Source organism: Astatotilapia calliptera, chromosome 8 (assembly GCF_964374335.1).
Source record: "Astatotilapia calliptera chromosome 8, fAstCal68.1, whole genome shotgun sequence".
In the NCBI taxonomy this organism is placed as follows: domain Eukaryota; kingdom Metazoa; phylum Chordata; class Actinopteri; order Cichliformes; family Cichlidae; genus Astatotilapia; species Astatotilapia calliptera.
In genome coordinates this window covers 5414244-5431153 of record NC_137429.1, presented here as the reverse complement: position 1 = coordinate 5431153, position 16910 = coordinate 5414244, and the positions used below count along the sequence as shown (strand labels likewise).

Genomic DNA, 16910 nt, shown 5'->3' with positions numbered 1-16910 from the left:
TGCAAAACTTAGACTAGTGACATCAGCTCGACTTCATAATACTGTCATCACAGGTTTTAGTTACAGTCTAATGAGGAGAAAAGGCATCTTTCAAAGATTCCAGCCTGCCACTAAATTTCAAGAGATTTAAGTGTTGCAAGTCAAAACACTTTTGCAAAGGTTGTGGCACAACTGATCGTTTAGCGTAAGGTGGTTTTAAACTCTAAGTGTCTCAAGTGAGCCTGATAAAAACAAACAAGCTAAATCCTAGCCTAGCTTCTTTCTTTTTTTAAAAATCTCGACTCATGCAAATAGTGTTCGATCACATAAATATTATTAACAACCAACAGGAGCACTCAGTTTTCTCAAGCAGGTCACATGCAGCTTCTGTTTCTGCACCATCATTCAAAGTTTTTCTCTTTGCAAAGATCCACCAGCAGCATGACTGGACTGCAAAATCTCAAAGTCTGTGATTAAAACTCGGACTTATCATGCATGGATTTTGATGTCAGAGTGCGCCCGATTTTGACGTTTATTAGTCTTCTTGTCTGTGGTGGGCGTTAGATTAAAACGTGATGGTGAATGACGTACGATAAGACAAACCGACAAACTTATCCAAAACTCAGGTTTTCCTTTATATTTTAGAAACAACATTTCTCTCAAATATTTCAGGATGTTTCACGGATCATGTTACGGAATAACGAAAAGGCCAGAGAAGGTGGGAATGGTTGAGTTAAACTTCAGGTTATTTTGATTATTAATGTTACTTTTATTTCACTGTACTTTGCATTTCATGTTTAAGAACTTAAGAGAGACATGTGCACAGTAACTTACGGGTTTGATGTCGTTATTCAGCGAGGCCATGAAGTCTATCCTGCTGACCTGCAGTTTTTCCGCCGTCTCCATGTTTACCTCCACTGTGTTGCTGGCCTACATCAGAGCAACAGACAAACAGCACAGGTACAGAGACAGCAAATTGCTTCGAATGAACTCCGTACCCTGTCTCGTGAAATCCATTAAATGAAGTACTGCACATGTAGATTGCAAAATGTGTCAGAAGACAATGTACTCCCTCAGAGCAGAAAGGTCAGACAGAGAGACGGAGGGAGGGAAGAATAAGTGCCTAAAGGAGTGAAGAGAAACATCGCTGCCATCAGACATGTGTCTGTCATTTATCATCACCCTCCAATATCTGCTGCTCTGCGGGGGCAGAATGCTTAACAGATGAGAACTTCACCTTATCTTTGTGCCTTACTGAGCAGTATAGATTTGAGCCAATGCACCTGATAAAACACTTAAGGGAGGGCACACACACAAGCACACACACCTGGATACCTACCCAACCCTTCGACACCTGGGTGGCTGCTTAAACTGGCACTATAATACCATATATTATGCCCACCAGGTGTGTGGCCTGCAACTTAAGCCAGGAACATGACACTGTTCCTGTCAGTGCTTTTGAAAATAATGTATCTAATATAAAAAGAACAGGTTTTCAAAAGTTGAATACATTTTTTGCATTACTTCTACTTTCCTTCTTCTCTTCCTTTAGTTTTCTTTTTAAATTTACTGCCCTTTAATTAAACTTTGTATTTGCTTTTTATAGTGCGTATTGGCTTGTGGAAAATACTGGTTGCTTGCCAGTATTTTAACTCTTATATTAGTGAGGAACATATTGCTCTGAGGGCATTTTACTATTATTTCCTTGTTTTCTATAACCCAAAAAACATACACATTAATAAATGGACAGTAAATAAGCTCCTTGGACTGACCTTGATGTGTCTGTTCATGGCTGTGGACTGAGCAGCTCTGACCAGACCCTCCAGTTCAGCACCGCTGTAGTTCTTGGTTTCCACAGCCAGCTCTTTAACGTCGACATCGCTAGCCAGCAGTTTGTTCTCCCGCATCCTCGCTGTGTGGATGTTGAGGATCTGAATTCGCCCAGTTTCATCCGGTAAGCCTTGAAGAATAAAGTGGAAAAGGAAATGGAGAAAGTGACCGCGTGTGGTGTACTGGTTCTGTAGTGCACACAGTCAAAGAGTCACAGCTGATAACAGCCTTGTATCCATTGAGCTTTACCAGTAAGGCTGCTGGTATTAACTTGCAGAAATCTGCATAAGATACATTACTTCTTCATTTGATAGCACGAGTATTACTTATTTACACTGTTTTTAAGACTTTCTGACCCACAGTAGAAGTATTTTCACTGATTTTCTATTAATTATTTGAGCAAATACTTTAACTAATTACTTCATAGGTTTTAAAAATATGTTCTTTATAATCATTTTAACTTTCTTTTCAGTTCAATTCAGTTTTATTTATACAGCACCAAATTACAACAAAGGTTGCCTCAAGGCACTTTATTGTAAGGTAGACCTTACAATAATACAGCAGAGAAACCCCCAACAATCAGATGACCCCCTATGAGCAAGCGCTTTGGCGACAGTGGGAAGGAAAAACTCCCTTTTAACAGGAAGAAACCTCCAGCAGAACCAGGCTCAGGGAGGGGCGGGGCCATCTGCCGTGACCAGTTTGGGTAAGAGAAGGAAGAAAGGACAAAAGACATGCTGTGGACACGCTGTTTTAAGTCTACTGAATGAAATTCTGTGTGTTCGCTACTTCTTACCAATCTCCATCTTCACCTCCAGTCTTCCTGGCCTCAACAAGGCCTCATCTATCAGGTCGGGCCTGTTGGTCATACCTGAGGCAGAAAGAAAAGAAACCAGAAGAAAGGGAAGAACAAAAGTAATGAGACAGAGTTTGGCTGTTCAGGCGTGACACAGGACAGGATTTAAATGTGAAAGTGTTTATGCTAGTTTACATATACTGCGAGAAAATGTCTGCATGTTTGCACCTATGACCAGGATGTTGTTGAGTTGCTCCACTCCATCGATCTTGGATAGCAGCTGGTTAACCACGGTGTCATGGACTCCTGTGCTTCCTGCCATGCTGCCACGCTGCTTACAGATGGCGTCAATTTCATCAAATATGATGATGTGAAGGCCGCTGTTGGCACCGAGCTGTTCGCCGACACAGACGCAGAGGAAGAAGATTAATGTGTAAACTGTAAATACCTGCTTTGCACCTTTATCCTATACCATCTGTTCACACAAGCAGGGAGGACATCGCCTCGATAATGCTGAGTAAATCCAGTTTTTCTACATCTGTCATGCTGGATATAAGTAATTTTGCAGGAGATGGTGTTACACAGTTACACCTACTTACCTGAAAGCGCAAAAGTGATATGCATGTTTATCATATTTACTACAGGGGAGACAACACAGATGAACTACGGGGGTTAAAAAAAAACTTTCCCTGTTTACAAATCAATTAAGGAACATTCTCTCTTTATATTAGAAGCCTTAGAAAAGGTAATGCTTAAATATAAAAATTCAGATTTATCTAGATAAATATGACCTTCCTGACACACTTTTCCTAAACTGAAATCAGAACTGGATAGTATAGATACATAGTTCTTGTTTGATTTTATTGCCATATAAAAGTCAAAGGTTTTTATTTGTCTATAAATCAGAAATTACTTCCAACAGCCAGAACGAGTCCATCTTTTGCACTAAATCATGCACTGAATGATAAATGAACAAAGCCCTCTCTGTTAAAACTTATTGAAAGGAGTACATCTGGAACATCTGGAGGATATAAGCGCTGTATATACACAGAGTATAAGAAAAGAGATAACACCTTTAAACATGCACCAATTTGCAAAAATGTCTAAAAGATAAACTATAGACAAACACAAATGTGTATTTTAAACTTTTTTTCCTTCTCAAACACGCTTAATTTTGCTTGTAGCTTAATTTCTTAAACATATAGGTGTATGAATAAGTTTACCAAATAAACAGGGGGTTGGTTTTAAGGAGCTGTCTGTTATTTTCAAGGTCTTACAATATTATAATTGTCTCTTAGTTCTGGGAGTCAGTTTTCAGGTCCTCGGGTAAAGTATGTTGGTGCTGGCCATTGAATTCTGTGGAAAAGTTCATCTGCCTGCACAACTCAAGGCTGAAAATTCATCAGTGTGCTGCGGTCCATTTCTGTCCTCCAAAAGTTTTCTGCCCTGGAGCTTAGACGCACCTGATACAGCTGCATTTTATTGGAAGATGTGCAGAAAACTGACTTTGTTTTGGCTACTAAAATTCTCAAAATAAGAAAATCTGGTTAATGAAACTGGAATAACTAAAGTCTCAGGCATTTTTTTTGTAAGATCTGAAGCTGGCAAACCATAGGAAGTTCTGGTTTGGACATTCATTTAAATGTTTAGTGAACAAAAAGTAAGCACAGCAGTGTTATTACAGCTGGGTACTACCTCTCCTTGGCTGACCTGTATTTTCTTGACATCCAATTCAATTTACAGTGATTTAATGTGGAACTCCATAAAATGGCTTTCCATCTAGCACCTTGCAGAGGCAGAAGAATAAAAAAAAGAAGCTTCCTAAAATAACATAAAAACAAAAAATACATATTTTTGTTAATAAAATAAAATTTGAAAGTAAACTTTTTACTGAAAGTGGAAAATGTGAGTCAAGTTTTTATATTGTAAAAACTGTTTTTTAAAAATGCCCCCTATTATATGAAAAGATACTCAACCCAAGAGTGAGACTAATAGAAAAAATTACATTTTTAACAATAAAAACCAAATTTAAAGTAAAATCCACACAGCAAACATAAGGAAAATATAAGGAAATTGTAAATTTACATTAAAATAAAACTAAAATAAAACTACTAAAAAGTATACTATTAAACTATAATAACCTTGTAAAATATAAAATCAAATTACATTTTTTTTCAGCTGAGACACAGAAGCATAGCAAGAAGAAACCGTGACTGCTTTTCTTTCATCCTGAGCTGAATACAAGTATTGAGCCTCTTATGAATGAATGAAAAAAAAGCGATGGAGCAGCCGGGTGGGGGGTTATCGCTCCATCTACGGACCTGTCAGACTCTGACGTAGCTTTTAAAGCAGGTGTAGAGCTGTTAATGTCACACACATACACGGTGTGTGTGGGGGTTTGTAGGGAGGTCTTATAGGAGGTCAAAGAGAACCCAGCCCCTCATTAAGTGGTGCAGAGTGAGGCTTATGTCACACCATCCAAACCAACTATCACTGCTGGGTTTCAGTGGCCCCTCTTCCCTTTCAAACACACACACACACACACGCACAAACTTTAAAAAGTCATTACAGCTATGTCTGGCTAAAGGGCAGATCTCTCCACTCTTGAGAAATTAGATTTTTTCTGCAGTGCTTATCAGTATTTCACTGGGATGCTGGAAGAATACTAATAGCTACTGAGAAAATACTCTGAACAAACACAGTGACTTTTGATGACTTCTAGATTAGAAGTTTAGGAAAGTTCTAGCAACACAGCCAATATTACTTGGAAGCTGCAACAAAACAGACTCGTTTATTAATACAAACAGGACTTTTATGTTTGCTCTGCTTTGGTAAGCTGGCTCTGTTGTGGAAGAACAATACAAAATGTACATCGTGTCCTATTCTCACCCTCTTCTGTTCATCCTCTGCATCTGCAAACAGCTTCCTGATGTTCGCCTCAGACTCTCCCACATACTTGTTGAGAATCTCAGGGCCGTTGACGATCTTTGGCTCCCGGGCCTTCAGCATCTTGCCAATCTGTCGTGCCATCAGGGTTTTACCACAGCCTGGGGGCCCGTACAGCAGGATTCCCTTCACATGTTTACAGCCTGGAGACAGATGGACAAGCAGAGGAGAGGAGCTGATGTTAAACCGAGCACCCACAGTTCACTTTAACAGCTAGAAAATGAGTAGAAATCAGTGGCAAAATGCATAAATTGTATCATATGTTTCCAAAACAGTTACCTATTTAAACAGATGTCTGCATAAGAATGTGCTAAATCTATTCACAAAGGGATAAGGGATTTGATACCAGAAGCTATCTGGTTTCTGTCTGCAGTCCAGGTTGTATTGATCAGCCACATTTGAGTAGGCTCTGGCTGCAAACAGGTAAACAGTCCGTGGAGAACTACGTTGCTGAAATGCAAATTCAAAACCACTAATGTTTTAGCTTTATTTTAGCTGTGTTTAAATATATATATATGCACTAGTAAACATAGACAAGCAAAAGAACAGGAAGTCTTGGCCTGGAAATCTGCTAGTTACACTGGAGAGCCCAGAGGTTACGTAAGAAGGATGACCAATGGCTTCTCCAGTTAAAAGAAAATAGTAATTCAACAGGAGAAGGCATTTGCTTTAAGTGTTGTTCATTACCCAAGATTTCGGACAATAATTTAGCTTTATACAATGTAGCAGCTGCAAAATGTTGGCATACACCCTAGTATTGTGGTGTATTATCGCTCTGTCGTCATTCTCAAGCTTAATATTCAATCCTTCGTAAGAAGTTGGCTATATGTTAGCCTTTTATAGAAATGATCTTAATGGATTACTTTTTTGTTGACTGAGAAGGGACTGCAGTGACGCCCTGCAAAGTTTTAGTCAGCCAGTAAGGTGTTAGTGTTAGGTGATGAAGTTTCTATAGTTTGTCTACAGATATTAACAAGAAGCTGAAATATGAATTTAGTTTTCTTAAGAAATACAGCCATTTTTGACCTTTCCCCCTTTGACTGGGGGGTAAATGTGTGATGAACATGAACAGAGTAGAGTAGGCATTCTTTGCAATTCCTACTCTACCTCACCTCCATTGATGCACATTCATATCACCTTAAAATATCTTGAGCTGCTGTTAATTTTAAGATTATGAACTTAATGATCAGACCAAGGAGCAGAAGTGTAAGCCGTATAATTCCAGCACTTAAGATTTCCTTCAAAGACTTGCTTCTTCTCCAAGAAGATCATGCGTGGAATCCATGAGCTCTCCACTCGGTAATGTTTACAGTGTGGTTCTTTTAAATGGCCTTTTGCACCTGGTTAATGACATTTAGCTCAGACTAATTGAGAGGCCACAGATAACCATCTGAGTTGCCATTTGGCCTGCTGAGGGAAAAGCGGCCCAGTCTGACAGGTGAGAGCGTAGAGACGAGGGGGTTGGCTTCTCTTGCAAGGTGGGGAGAAGTGATGTGGTTGTGTCGGGTTTGGAAGAGCAAGCACTGAAGCTTCTCTCTGTCTGCTTCACCTCTCTGGGAGCAAAGGGGAGACAAGGTGAAGCTCTCAGCATCTCAGGTACACACACATCATGTGTGACGTATGCACGCATATTGCCGCTCTGTCAGCACCTGCACCGCCTGCTCCCCACGCCTGCCAATTACCACTTTACCTTTTGCTGGGTGCGCTATCAGGACATGCCATCTCATTAGAACATCCAGCTGGGCACAGCCAAAGGCCAATCCCTGCACACAACCAACTGTTTAAAGGTCAGCTCGCACACTGCTGGACACTGCCGCTCTTAGCTCTGCAGGTATGGAGAGTCTGGGAAACTCATGTAAAGTGTATATTTGCCATGCTTTGGGGGTCCTTACAGCAGGTTTTCACAAGACTGTTAGCTTCTTGGAGCAAGGATTAGGACAGATGTGTGTGAATGCGTGTGAGAAGCGAGGGTTTGCGTATTAGTCACAAAGACCGCCTGATGGCTTTCATTAGAATGAGCTGCTGTCCTTTTGGCAAATGAATCATCATTGTAATCTGATTGCTGTCAAAGATTTATTAATGAGAGGGGATAGCAGGGAATTTAGTCACGGTCCAGGCACCCAGAAAGGACACTGCTTTGATTGTTCCCTCACTGTGGGGGTTGCCGATTCAGGTAATGCTGCTGCATTTCTCAGAGGAATTATTCGACGTTATGTTTGTGTTACGTCGACGAAAGGATTAAACACAAGCTGAATGTAATAACTGAAAACACTGATTACATTTAGCATGAGTAATCTCTTTAATCTGATGAACAGTGGAAGAAATACTGAGACAGAGAAAAACAGTGATTATTAGGATTGATTTTTTCTTTCCACATTTTGGTTGTTAATGTTCATCAAGTATGGACAAATGCACTCATATCGAGTGACTATGAAATTCTTTGACAAAACACTGAGGATCAGTGCTTTATCACTCCAAATGGGATGATAATTTAAAAAATGAACTCCATATTAGAGCCAATAAGAGTAGAAACAGTTTAGACAGTAACATCATCATGAAACAGTTTCCTGAGATCATAGATGAAGTAAGAAATAGGGTCATTTTTTCATAGATTTTGACACAACCGAACTTCTTTTTGTTGGCCAGTTATGGCCTCATCACACAGATGTCTTAAATCATCATCAGACTTTAAGCATGGCAGTATAAAAAGTGGAAAAAGAGCCACAAACAAATGAATACGGGATGACAAAACCAGGGGGGCTTACCCATCTGTTCAACTATGTCTGGAGGGAACACTCGGGAGGCGAAGGCTCTCCGGAAGATGTCCGAAAACTCCTTGTCAAGGCCGCCAATGCCCATCCTCTCAAAGTTCCAGTCTGGGCTAATAATAGACTGACGTGACTCTCGAGTCTTAGATTTCCCTGAAGGGTAAAACATAAAAATGTTTATTATTCACTCAACAGTACACTTAATTCCTTTTTCCTCCGTTTGTTAGTGTCTTAGACGTTGCAAGCTTTATTTTGATGTGCATCAAAGTTAATTAAAATTTTAAAATGTAACTTTAAACTCTCCTTGAGCCAGTTTTGGTTTCTGTATTTAAAGTATTGCATTAATAAGTCACCCAATGCCTTTAAACCCCAAAGGCCAAGCTAAGTGAGTGAAGTGTGCCCCCTTGTGGTACTTTAGAGAATTGCTTCAGATGTAGTTAATGTAGATGTATGTAAATGCAGGTGTAACAGGTGTAGTGGTTTTAGCAGTCACATTTGCACTTTGTATTAAGTGTAGGCATATGAGAATCTATTTTTACAATGAGAGAAAAAGTAAAAGTCCGACACTCACCGGCCAGGATTACGGATGAGTTCTCTGCTTTCTCAAAAATCACCTGACTGTTTGCCACCAACAAACCAATGTCAATCTAAAGAAACAAGCAAAAGTAAGATGATAACTGGCTTGAGACACTGCCCTGTTTTCACTGCCTCAATAACAGCATCAACCTGTTTGAAATCAACATTCAGGTACAACATCTGGCCCTTTAACTACCTGAGAAGGTTTAAGATAAACTGTATGGATTAAAATCAATAGCTACCATGGTATATAGGTGAGTGAACATCAAGGGACAGCATTAAAAATATTCTCCAGATACCTTCTGTTTCTTCCCAGAACCATGTCCTCCCCTCAGGATGCTGGGGTCCATGGCCTCCATATCTTTAACCACCAAGATGAACAGCTTTTCGCAGAAACTCAACACGAGCTGGTTTTAAAAAAGAAGATACATGCACAGGACAAAACGAACAAAAACACACATAGATAATCAGTTTAACAAGCACACACACATTTAAGTAGTAAACAAGTTTAAATGATCACATATTTACTCTTAAATTTATGTGTAAAGGTGTTACTAAGCTTCATTTTAAAACTGGTCTCCGGTTTCGTTTTAGAATCAGTATTTAAAGTGTTAAAGCCAAAAAGCACCTGCTGGCCAACACTGAAGGCCTGGTTGTTGAAGCTCTGGAGAACCTCAGCAGCCATCTTGTCTGTGTCGTAGGCCTTGCTGTCTGCATGCTTCTTCTGCAGGAAGTCGATTTCCACGGTCATGCTGCTTACACACTGTTTGGACTTGTCAAACGTGTAGTTTGACACTGTGATGGCAGAAAAGAACAAAATGAAAGCACAAAGTATTTCTCGTTAACCTGAATCATTGCTCATGGGCACTGTAGTGGGGAGCTGGCAGACTATTTAACGCTGGATGTGACAGTTGGTATTTTTGCAAACAGCTAAAGTAATGTTTGAAAAAGTGTAGGACTGTAGTGCATGTGTAAAAATGTTTATTATATCACCTAATAAAGCTGTCCGAATAATAAAAATCACTTTATTTGTATAGCAGTTTTCAAAACACAAAGTTACATTGAAGATAATACTTCATAGTGAACAAGTGAGGAAACAGTTGCCAATTCATATATCCACCATGTAAAGCGCAACATTAGAATTTGTCTGGAGTCATGTTATTTGGATAGAAGTCAGTGCTTCTCTTGTTCCATCTTGTTATTTAGCTCCTCGACTCTTTCCAAACACTGATCCCAAACGATTTATTATGCCTGCTGATGTAAACGAAAAAGGAGAAACTTTCAAAAAAGACATCATGAAAGCTGTTTTTATCACCACCGTTGCCTAAAAACATTTCAATCTGTTATGACATTAGTAGCTTTACTAAAACTAAAAAACTGTACTATACTGTCTGTTTGAAAAGGCTATGAAGCCTAACAAAATGTAAATAAAAGCAGAATAAACTGATGTGCAAAACCACAAGTTTCAGATGCAATTTTGCAAACCTGAGCCATGCTGCCATGTTCTTTGTAAATAGAGGAGGCAACACTTCCAAAGAAGAATGTGCTAGGTCTCTTCCTGGGAACACTGGCAACTGTTTAGAGTTTTCCACTTGTGAATAATCTTTCTCACTGCAGAATGATGGACTTCAAAATGTGTCGGAATGTGAAAATTGACTTTTTTTAACCACTCCCAGATTGATGAGCAGTTACAGTTGATTACTGCTGGCATCATTCCTCCTTTGCATTTTGTTAACACCTAAAGTGTCCAGAACAGCAAACTGATAAAATGTTGCTTTTATAAAGCTGATTAGCAACACAGGGCAGTAAAATATACCTAGTTTTTTGCACATTGCCTCTGCATTTGGCTTAGTTTTTATAAAATAAGCAATAAGAAATGCAATATGTAGTTTTTTTGCAGTTGATATGAGGTTTTATTTACCTAATTTTAAGACCTGCTAAGCACCAGGTTACTTATTACGTTCTGATAGGTATAACTTTAGAATTTAAAGAGAGTGTTGCTATATCTACTAGTATCCCTCTCATCTCTTGTTAAATGCTAACTAAATAGCTGAATTTGAGCTCATTAGTGCATATGGAGGGATAACCACATCACTAGCTCCTCGTTAGCAGCCAGCAGCTCCTTCAGCCTTTAATGTGAGAAACCAAATGAAATCCAGGCAGCTCCTGAATTAGATATGATCCATCATCCCCTTTCACTCTAAACTGAATCTCTTCAAACTGCTGCTATCTCGTTATGAAAATGAGATAGTCTGCAAGTAGCGTGCTGATATTTCCACTGCTGCCAGGTAGTGGAAATATCCACATTCAATATGCCCAAATTAATCATAGTCACTAGAAGACACTGCTACCACATTTATATTCATTATGAAAATGATTTGAATGATTAAATACATGGTAGGTTTAAATACCAAAACATAGTGATTTGATGAATAAGAATACGTGAAGAATAAGAGTAAGGGCTTTCATGTTTTTCACGGGGATCAAATTTTAAAACTATGACGACATTTATTCTTTTCTTCCCCCCAAATCAAGTAAGACGCACCACTTTAGCCGAGGGGGCTAAGTAAAAATATCTATCAAAGGAAAGTCTTCCTCTTTCACTGGATGCTGGCTAGCCTCTGTGACAGATATGCAGAGGCAACACCTACACATATTGTTAAACTGTCTTTCAATCTGCCGGGCAAATCATATTCCCTCATTCCTTCCTGACACTTGAATAATAGCTATACCCTCTAACCTCACGCACAATTAGAAATCTGTATGATAAGACCATCAGAAGTTAGCACAGTGAGAAAGACTGCAGTGTGCAGTCAGAAGTATGCACGCTACATCAAAGAACCCTCAAGGTCCCTGCTAGTGCTTCTTATCTGGTTGCCAGTGACTCTAAAGGTATTCACTTCTATGAGAGAAATACTGAAACTCTGTTGATAAATACACAACCATGTAACAGTAGCAATCACAAAAGGTTTTGTGTTAGACCTTTCAGAATATACTGAAACCTCTTTACACAAAACTCAGGCTAAAGTCAGAGGTGTTTTTAGACTGGTGGTGCACTGGTTTCATTAGTTTGGCTCTCTTTAATGGGCCCTATGTGGCTTGTGAACTAAAATGAGTTTCACATCTATTTACTATAGCAATCATTAGTCTATGCACCCTGTACATATATGTAAGAAACTTTTACTGAGAGCTGCTCATAAGAGAAATTATCCATATTTTATCAGAATTTATCTTAATTATCAGCTATATCAGTATAACTGCATTCTAAAGCCTCGAGAATAACAGGATGAAAAAAGGATGAAAATGCAGAGATTTCTGTCAATCTTGTGTACTGTCTCACAAATTCATCCCCAATATGAACCAGGAAAAATGAAGTGAACACTTTATTACTTATTTACGAGGTATCACATATCTGTAAAGTGAAGAGGGACTTCTTTCTCCAGAAGAAGTCAGATGGGGAGAAAACAAATTAACAAAAAGCAAAAAAAACTTCATGTTTTGTATTCATTTTGCTCTGCTGCCCCCAAGTGGCCAAATGTGGAAAGCTTTAAATAAAAAATGCATTGAAAAGATTAAATCTTCAACTCACCTTCAATCTCTTGTCCAATTATTATACCTGCCCATTTTCTCTGTGAACAAAGAGAAGTGATTGATTTAGTTCCACGCCTTATCATTTGCTCTTAAAAAGTGACGCACTATGGCAACAACCTTGCTAACATTTAGCAGTCTAAAAGGCACTAACATTTCCTACGAAGCTACCACACAGAAAACATCACTGCACGTTTCACAGTGCAACATTCCTCTGCGAGATGGTCTTATTTCACAAAACTCCACTGAAATACATCACTCGTGTCTTTGATGGGCAACTAGCCATTTTTATTTGAGACAGCAGGCAGACTCAGTTTCCGTGTTTTAAATGGTCATTCAGTAAGTATAATTCTTGTGGTAAAATAAGACCATTTTGAGGGGGTTTCAGTAGTACCTGTGTGCGGTCGTAGCTGCCAAGTTTATAGATGGAAGAAGAGCAGGCAGAGAGAGGCAAGGCAAAAAGAGGAAAAAGCAGGAACAGACAGTTTGAGACAAACAAAGAGGTCCATGCAAAGAGCTCTCAAACTACCACAGTTTTTAAGTTTACTTGTCAGAATATCAGATTGCAAACTGCTATGAAGATTAAAAGAGCAATACACAACAATATGCTTTGTTGAACACCATCAAAGTGTTTTCATGCATTTTTTTAATAAGTGGAAGTTATCTATGACACAAATTTGTGTCTGTTGCTGCTCACTGTGTCCCAAACAGTGCATTGTTTTAGTTTCCATGCTGGTCAGCTTGGTCATGTGACTACTGCAATCTACTGTAGGTAATGAGCTGTGGCTCAGGAACTCATAGAAACCTCTCATCCAAAACACTGAGCTATTTATTACTGATTAAAAACATCAATCGGTCAAAAGGTGAAAATGTTGAAGTGTTTTACTAAGTTTCCTGAAAACTACAGCAGCTCCTGACGCAGGTTACCTCTGCTTTTAAATACGTGCTAGGAAGTCACATTTTCCAGTCAATCACTCTAATCACTGCTGTACACCTAACAGCTCACCTGCTGCTTTTGTTCAAAATACAGTATATACCATCAATAAAACAGAAAAAGTACACTCTGTCAAGTCTAAGGTTTTACATTTCAGGACATAATAAATGATCTATTCTACAGCAGGTCTTAAAGTTAGGTAAATGCAACCTCAGATGAACAGAAACACATCATAAATTACACTATGTAATTATTATTTAACAAAAAATAAACAATGGAGAAGCAGCGTGTGTAATTACCCCTGATGATTTAGTATCTGTTGGACAGATGGCCTCACATGTAAAACCTGAATACTTTTGTATGTAAAGAAGTTCATGGTCAACTCAATGACTGCGAGGTGCTCAGGTTGGCTGAAAAACAAGCCCCCCCCCCCTCATGAGGTGTTGTTACTGATATCCACTATTTAGTTTTTGCCAAAGTAGCACTGTACATCATGGGTAAACATCTCCGCTTTACCTATGCAAAGGACATTGCTCCAGAATCCTTATGGGTTGTTCACATATAAATTTGCAAACTTGAGCCATGCTGCTGTTTACTTTTTGGAGAGAAGAGGCTTTCTTTTGGCAGCACTTCCAAACAAGTCATACTTGTTCACTCTTTCTCCAATGGTGCTGTCATGAACCTTAACATTTAACATGCTAGCTGAGGCCTGTACAGTCTGAGGTAGATCTCTTGGGTTATTTTGCTGTTTCTTTGAGCATTGCACGGTCTGATAATTAATTTTGCACAGACTGTTTCTGCATTTTAACTTTATTCATTTATGACACATTTATTTAAGTCATGTTTTATAGTTTATCTGAGTTTGTTTTTACCCAATTTAAGACCTGCTAACGTCCTCCTGACATCTACAACCTTTGAATTTAAAGACGCTGTACTTACAGAAAACAGTCGTGGTAAAAAAGTATCGGTAAAAATACCGAGATATCATATTTGCAGGAAATACATCAAGGAACTGAGTAATCAGTGACAACATGCAGCCAAGGATCCTCTGAAACTCTCAAACATTTAAGCCTACCTGAGCCTGACTGAAGGCGATGGTGTTGATGTTCACACTGGAATGCGGCTTCAAGGTGAAAACATACTTGTGGGCTGAATTGCGCACAATCACGTGTCTGCATCGAGACGAAGAATTAGAAGGAAAGCAAACATGAAGCAAATACTTGAAACAAACAAAATCCCATTACTTTTTTTTGTCTTGACAAAGGTTTTCAAACAAGATACCTTGGCTTGAGTTACGAATGAAGTCATATATTATAAATGTAATGGTAACATGTTTGACTGTCCTTCACAGAAGCACCTAACATGTTTACGTTAATTGTCTTTGATGAATTTATGATTATAAACTGAATGATGGACAGTTCATTCTTGGCCTTTTAACAGCATAACAACAACAGTTTGTATCTATTTTACTTTAAGTTGTATCTTACTGGATTAATCAGACCATGACTCAGAAAATTCCATGGACATACAAACATCCATCCCATAATGGGGTCTGTTAACTGGGTCTGTCCATCTACTACAGGGCTGCCCAATCCCAGTCCACAAGAGCTACTATCCTGCAGCTTTTAGATGCATCCCTACTCCAACACAGCTGAATCAAATGGTTTGATTACCTCTTCAGCATGCCATCATGTTTGGCAAAGGCCTGATAACAAGCCATTCATTTGATTCAGGTGTGTGGGAACAAGGATGCATCTAAAAGCTGCAGGACGGTAGCTCTCGAGGACCGGGATTGGGCACCCCTGATCTACTAGAACGTCAAAAATCTGAATGCAGACATCACTATCAGCTGATACATAAACCCACTGGTTTGACGAAACTAGACACACAGCCTGTGTAGATGCACACCAAAAATCTGACTCACTGTTCAAAATGTTGATCCTTGTCACTGACGATAGCACAGTTGGTGAGCGACAATTCGTCTGACGGGCATCGAGCCGTTTGCATAACCTGAACAGAGAAAAAAAAAATGTGACTTTGCAAAAGACAAAAAATACAAATAAAAGCATTTCTCAAGTTATGTCTTTACATCACTTGTGTTGGCTTTGTGTAGAAAAACCACAGGGTAAAAGGTTTGGTCGGCCTATGGTCATACATGACATGGTGGGCCTGATCTCTGATAACAACGAGACGGCCTACCTGAAGGAGATTAGGAATCTGGAGAACTGGTGCCAGAGGAACAACCTCCTTCTAAACGTCAGTAAGACAAAGGAGCTGATAGTGGACTTCAGCACTAAGCAGGAGAGGAACTACCAGACCCCCGTCATCAACGAGTGCCCAGTGGAGAGAGTGGACAGCTTCAAATACCTCGGAGTTCACATCACGCAGGACCTGTCATGGTCCTGTCACATCAACACCGTGGTGAAAAAGGCCCGACAGCGTCTCTACCACCTCAGACGCTTGAGAGACTTCCAACTGCCCTCCAAGGTGCTCAGGAACTTTTACTCCTGCACCATAGAGAGCATCCTGGCGGGAAACATCTTAACCTGGTTCGGGAACAGCACCATGCAGGACAGACGAGCTCTACAGAGGGTTGTGCGGTCAGCTGAGCGCACCATCCGCTCCGAGCTCCCTGACCTGCACTCAATCTACAGCAGGCGGTGCTGGACCAAGGCCAGGAAGATCGTGAAGGACCTCAGCCATCCCAACAACAGACTGTTCTCTCTGTTGAGGTCAGGAAAGCGATTCCGCTCCCTGAAGACCAACACAGAGAGACTGAGGAGGAGCTTCTTCCCGCAGGCGATACGGTCTCTCAATCACACCACCACACAGTACTGACCCACACATATGGTTCTTACACACACACTGGACTTTCTGGACTTTGTTTTTGCACAACACTGGTCACTATATTCTTCATTTCTAGTTAATACTTGTACAGCTGCTGTTATTGTGTATATATTTATTTATATTTAGATTTCTTCATACATTCTTATATAGTTCTATATTGTGTATTTTGTTGTACAGTTATTTTATTTTCAACTTTAATTTATATATTTTATCTTATTCTTCCCAGTTAAATTTACCCTTCATTCTAATTTGTGTTGTACAGTTATTTCATTTTTAACCTTAATTTATATTTTATTCCTTCCTAGTTAAATTTACCCTTTTTAATTTTTCATATTTATTTCCTATCTTATTCATAGCCTTTTCCTTTTTTGTTTTCTTTAGGTCACGAGCAGTTGTCCAAGCATTTCACTACATATCGTACTGTGTATGACTGTGTACGTGACAAATAAAATTTGAATTTGATTTGAATTTGAAAAAGGAATCAGATCATCACACTTGGCCAGACTAATTGTAAATTAATTAATTAAATTTTGCAACTTAGCTAAAACTGTTAGCACATTACCTCACTTCTTTTACCAGTTAAAGGTATCATGGGGAAAGTGACATGATAATTTGTATTATTTCCTTCCTTTTTGGATTTACCCAG

The 16910-nt window shown here is 39.3% G+C and overlaps 1 protein-coding gene across 2 annotated transcripts in view; it reads right to left on the bottom strand.

The window, feature by feature from the left end:
* LOC113028093 (vesicle-fusing ATPase-like) overlaps nt 1-16910 on the bottom strand; it is a 31245-nt gene that overhangs the window by 11348 nt on the left and 2987 nt on the right. Inside the window, exons 2-13 of one of the 2 annotated variants that reach the window (XM_026178082.2) lie at nt 15342-15427; nt 14493-14589; nt 12485-12524; nt 9524-9690; nt 9195-9302; nt 8891-8966; nt 8317-8472; nt 5495-5694; nt 2834-2999; nt 2606-2680; nt 1752-1939; nt 814-909 (exon numbers count right to left, since the gene is read on the bottom strand). In XM_026178082.2, the coding sequence (XP_026033867.2) occupies nt 814-909; nt 1752-1939; nt 2606-2680; nt 2834-2999; nt 5495-5694; nt 8317-8472; nt 8891-8966; nt 9195-9302; nt 9524-9690; nt 12485-12524; nt 14493-14589; nt 15342-15427 (1455 nt within the window). Of the gene's footprint in view, nt 1-813; nt 910-1751; nt 1940-2605; nt 2681-2833; nt 3000-5494; nt 5695-8316; nt 8473-8890; nt 8967-9194; nt 9303-9523; nt 9691-12484; nt 12525-12877; nt 12894-14492; nt 14590-15341; nt 15428-16910 lie in introns of those variants that run through there. The other variant, XM_080305338.1, reaches the window with a different exon arrangement.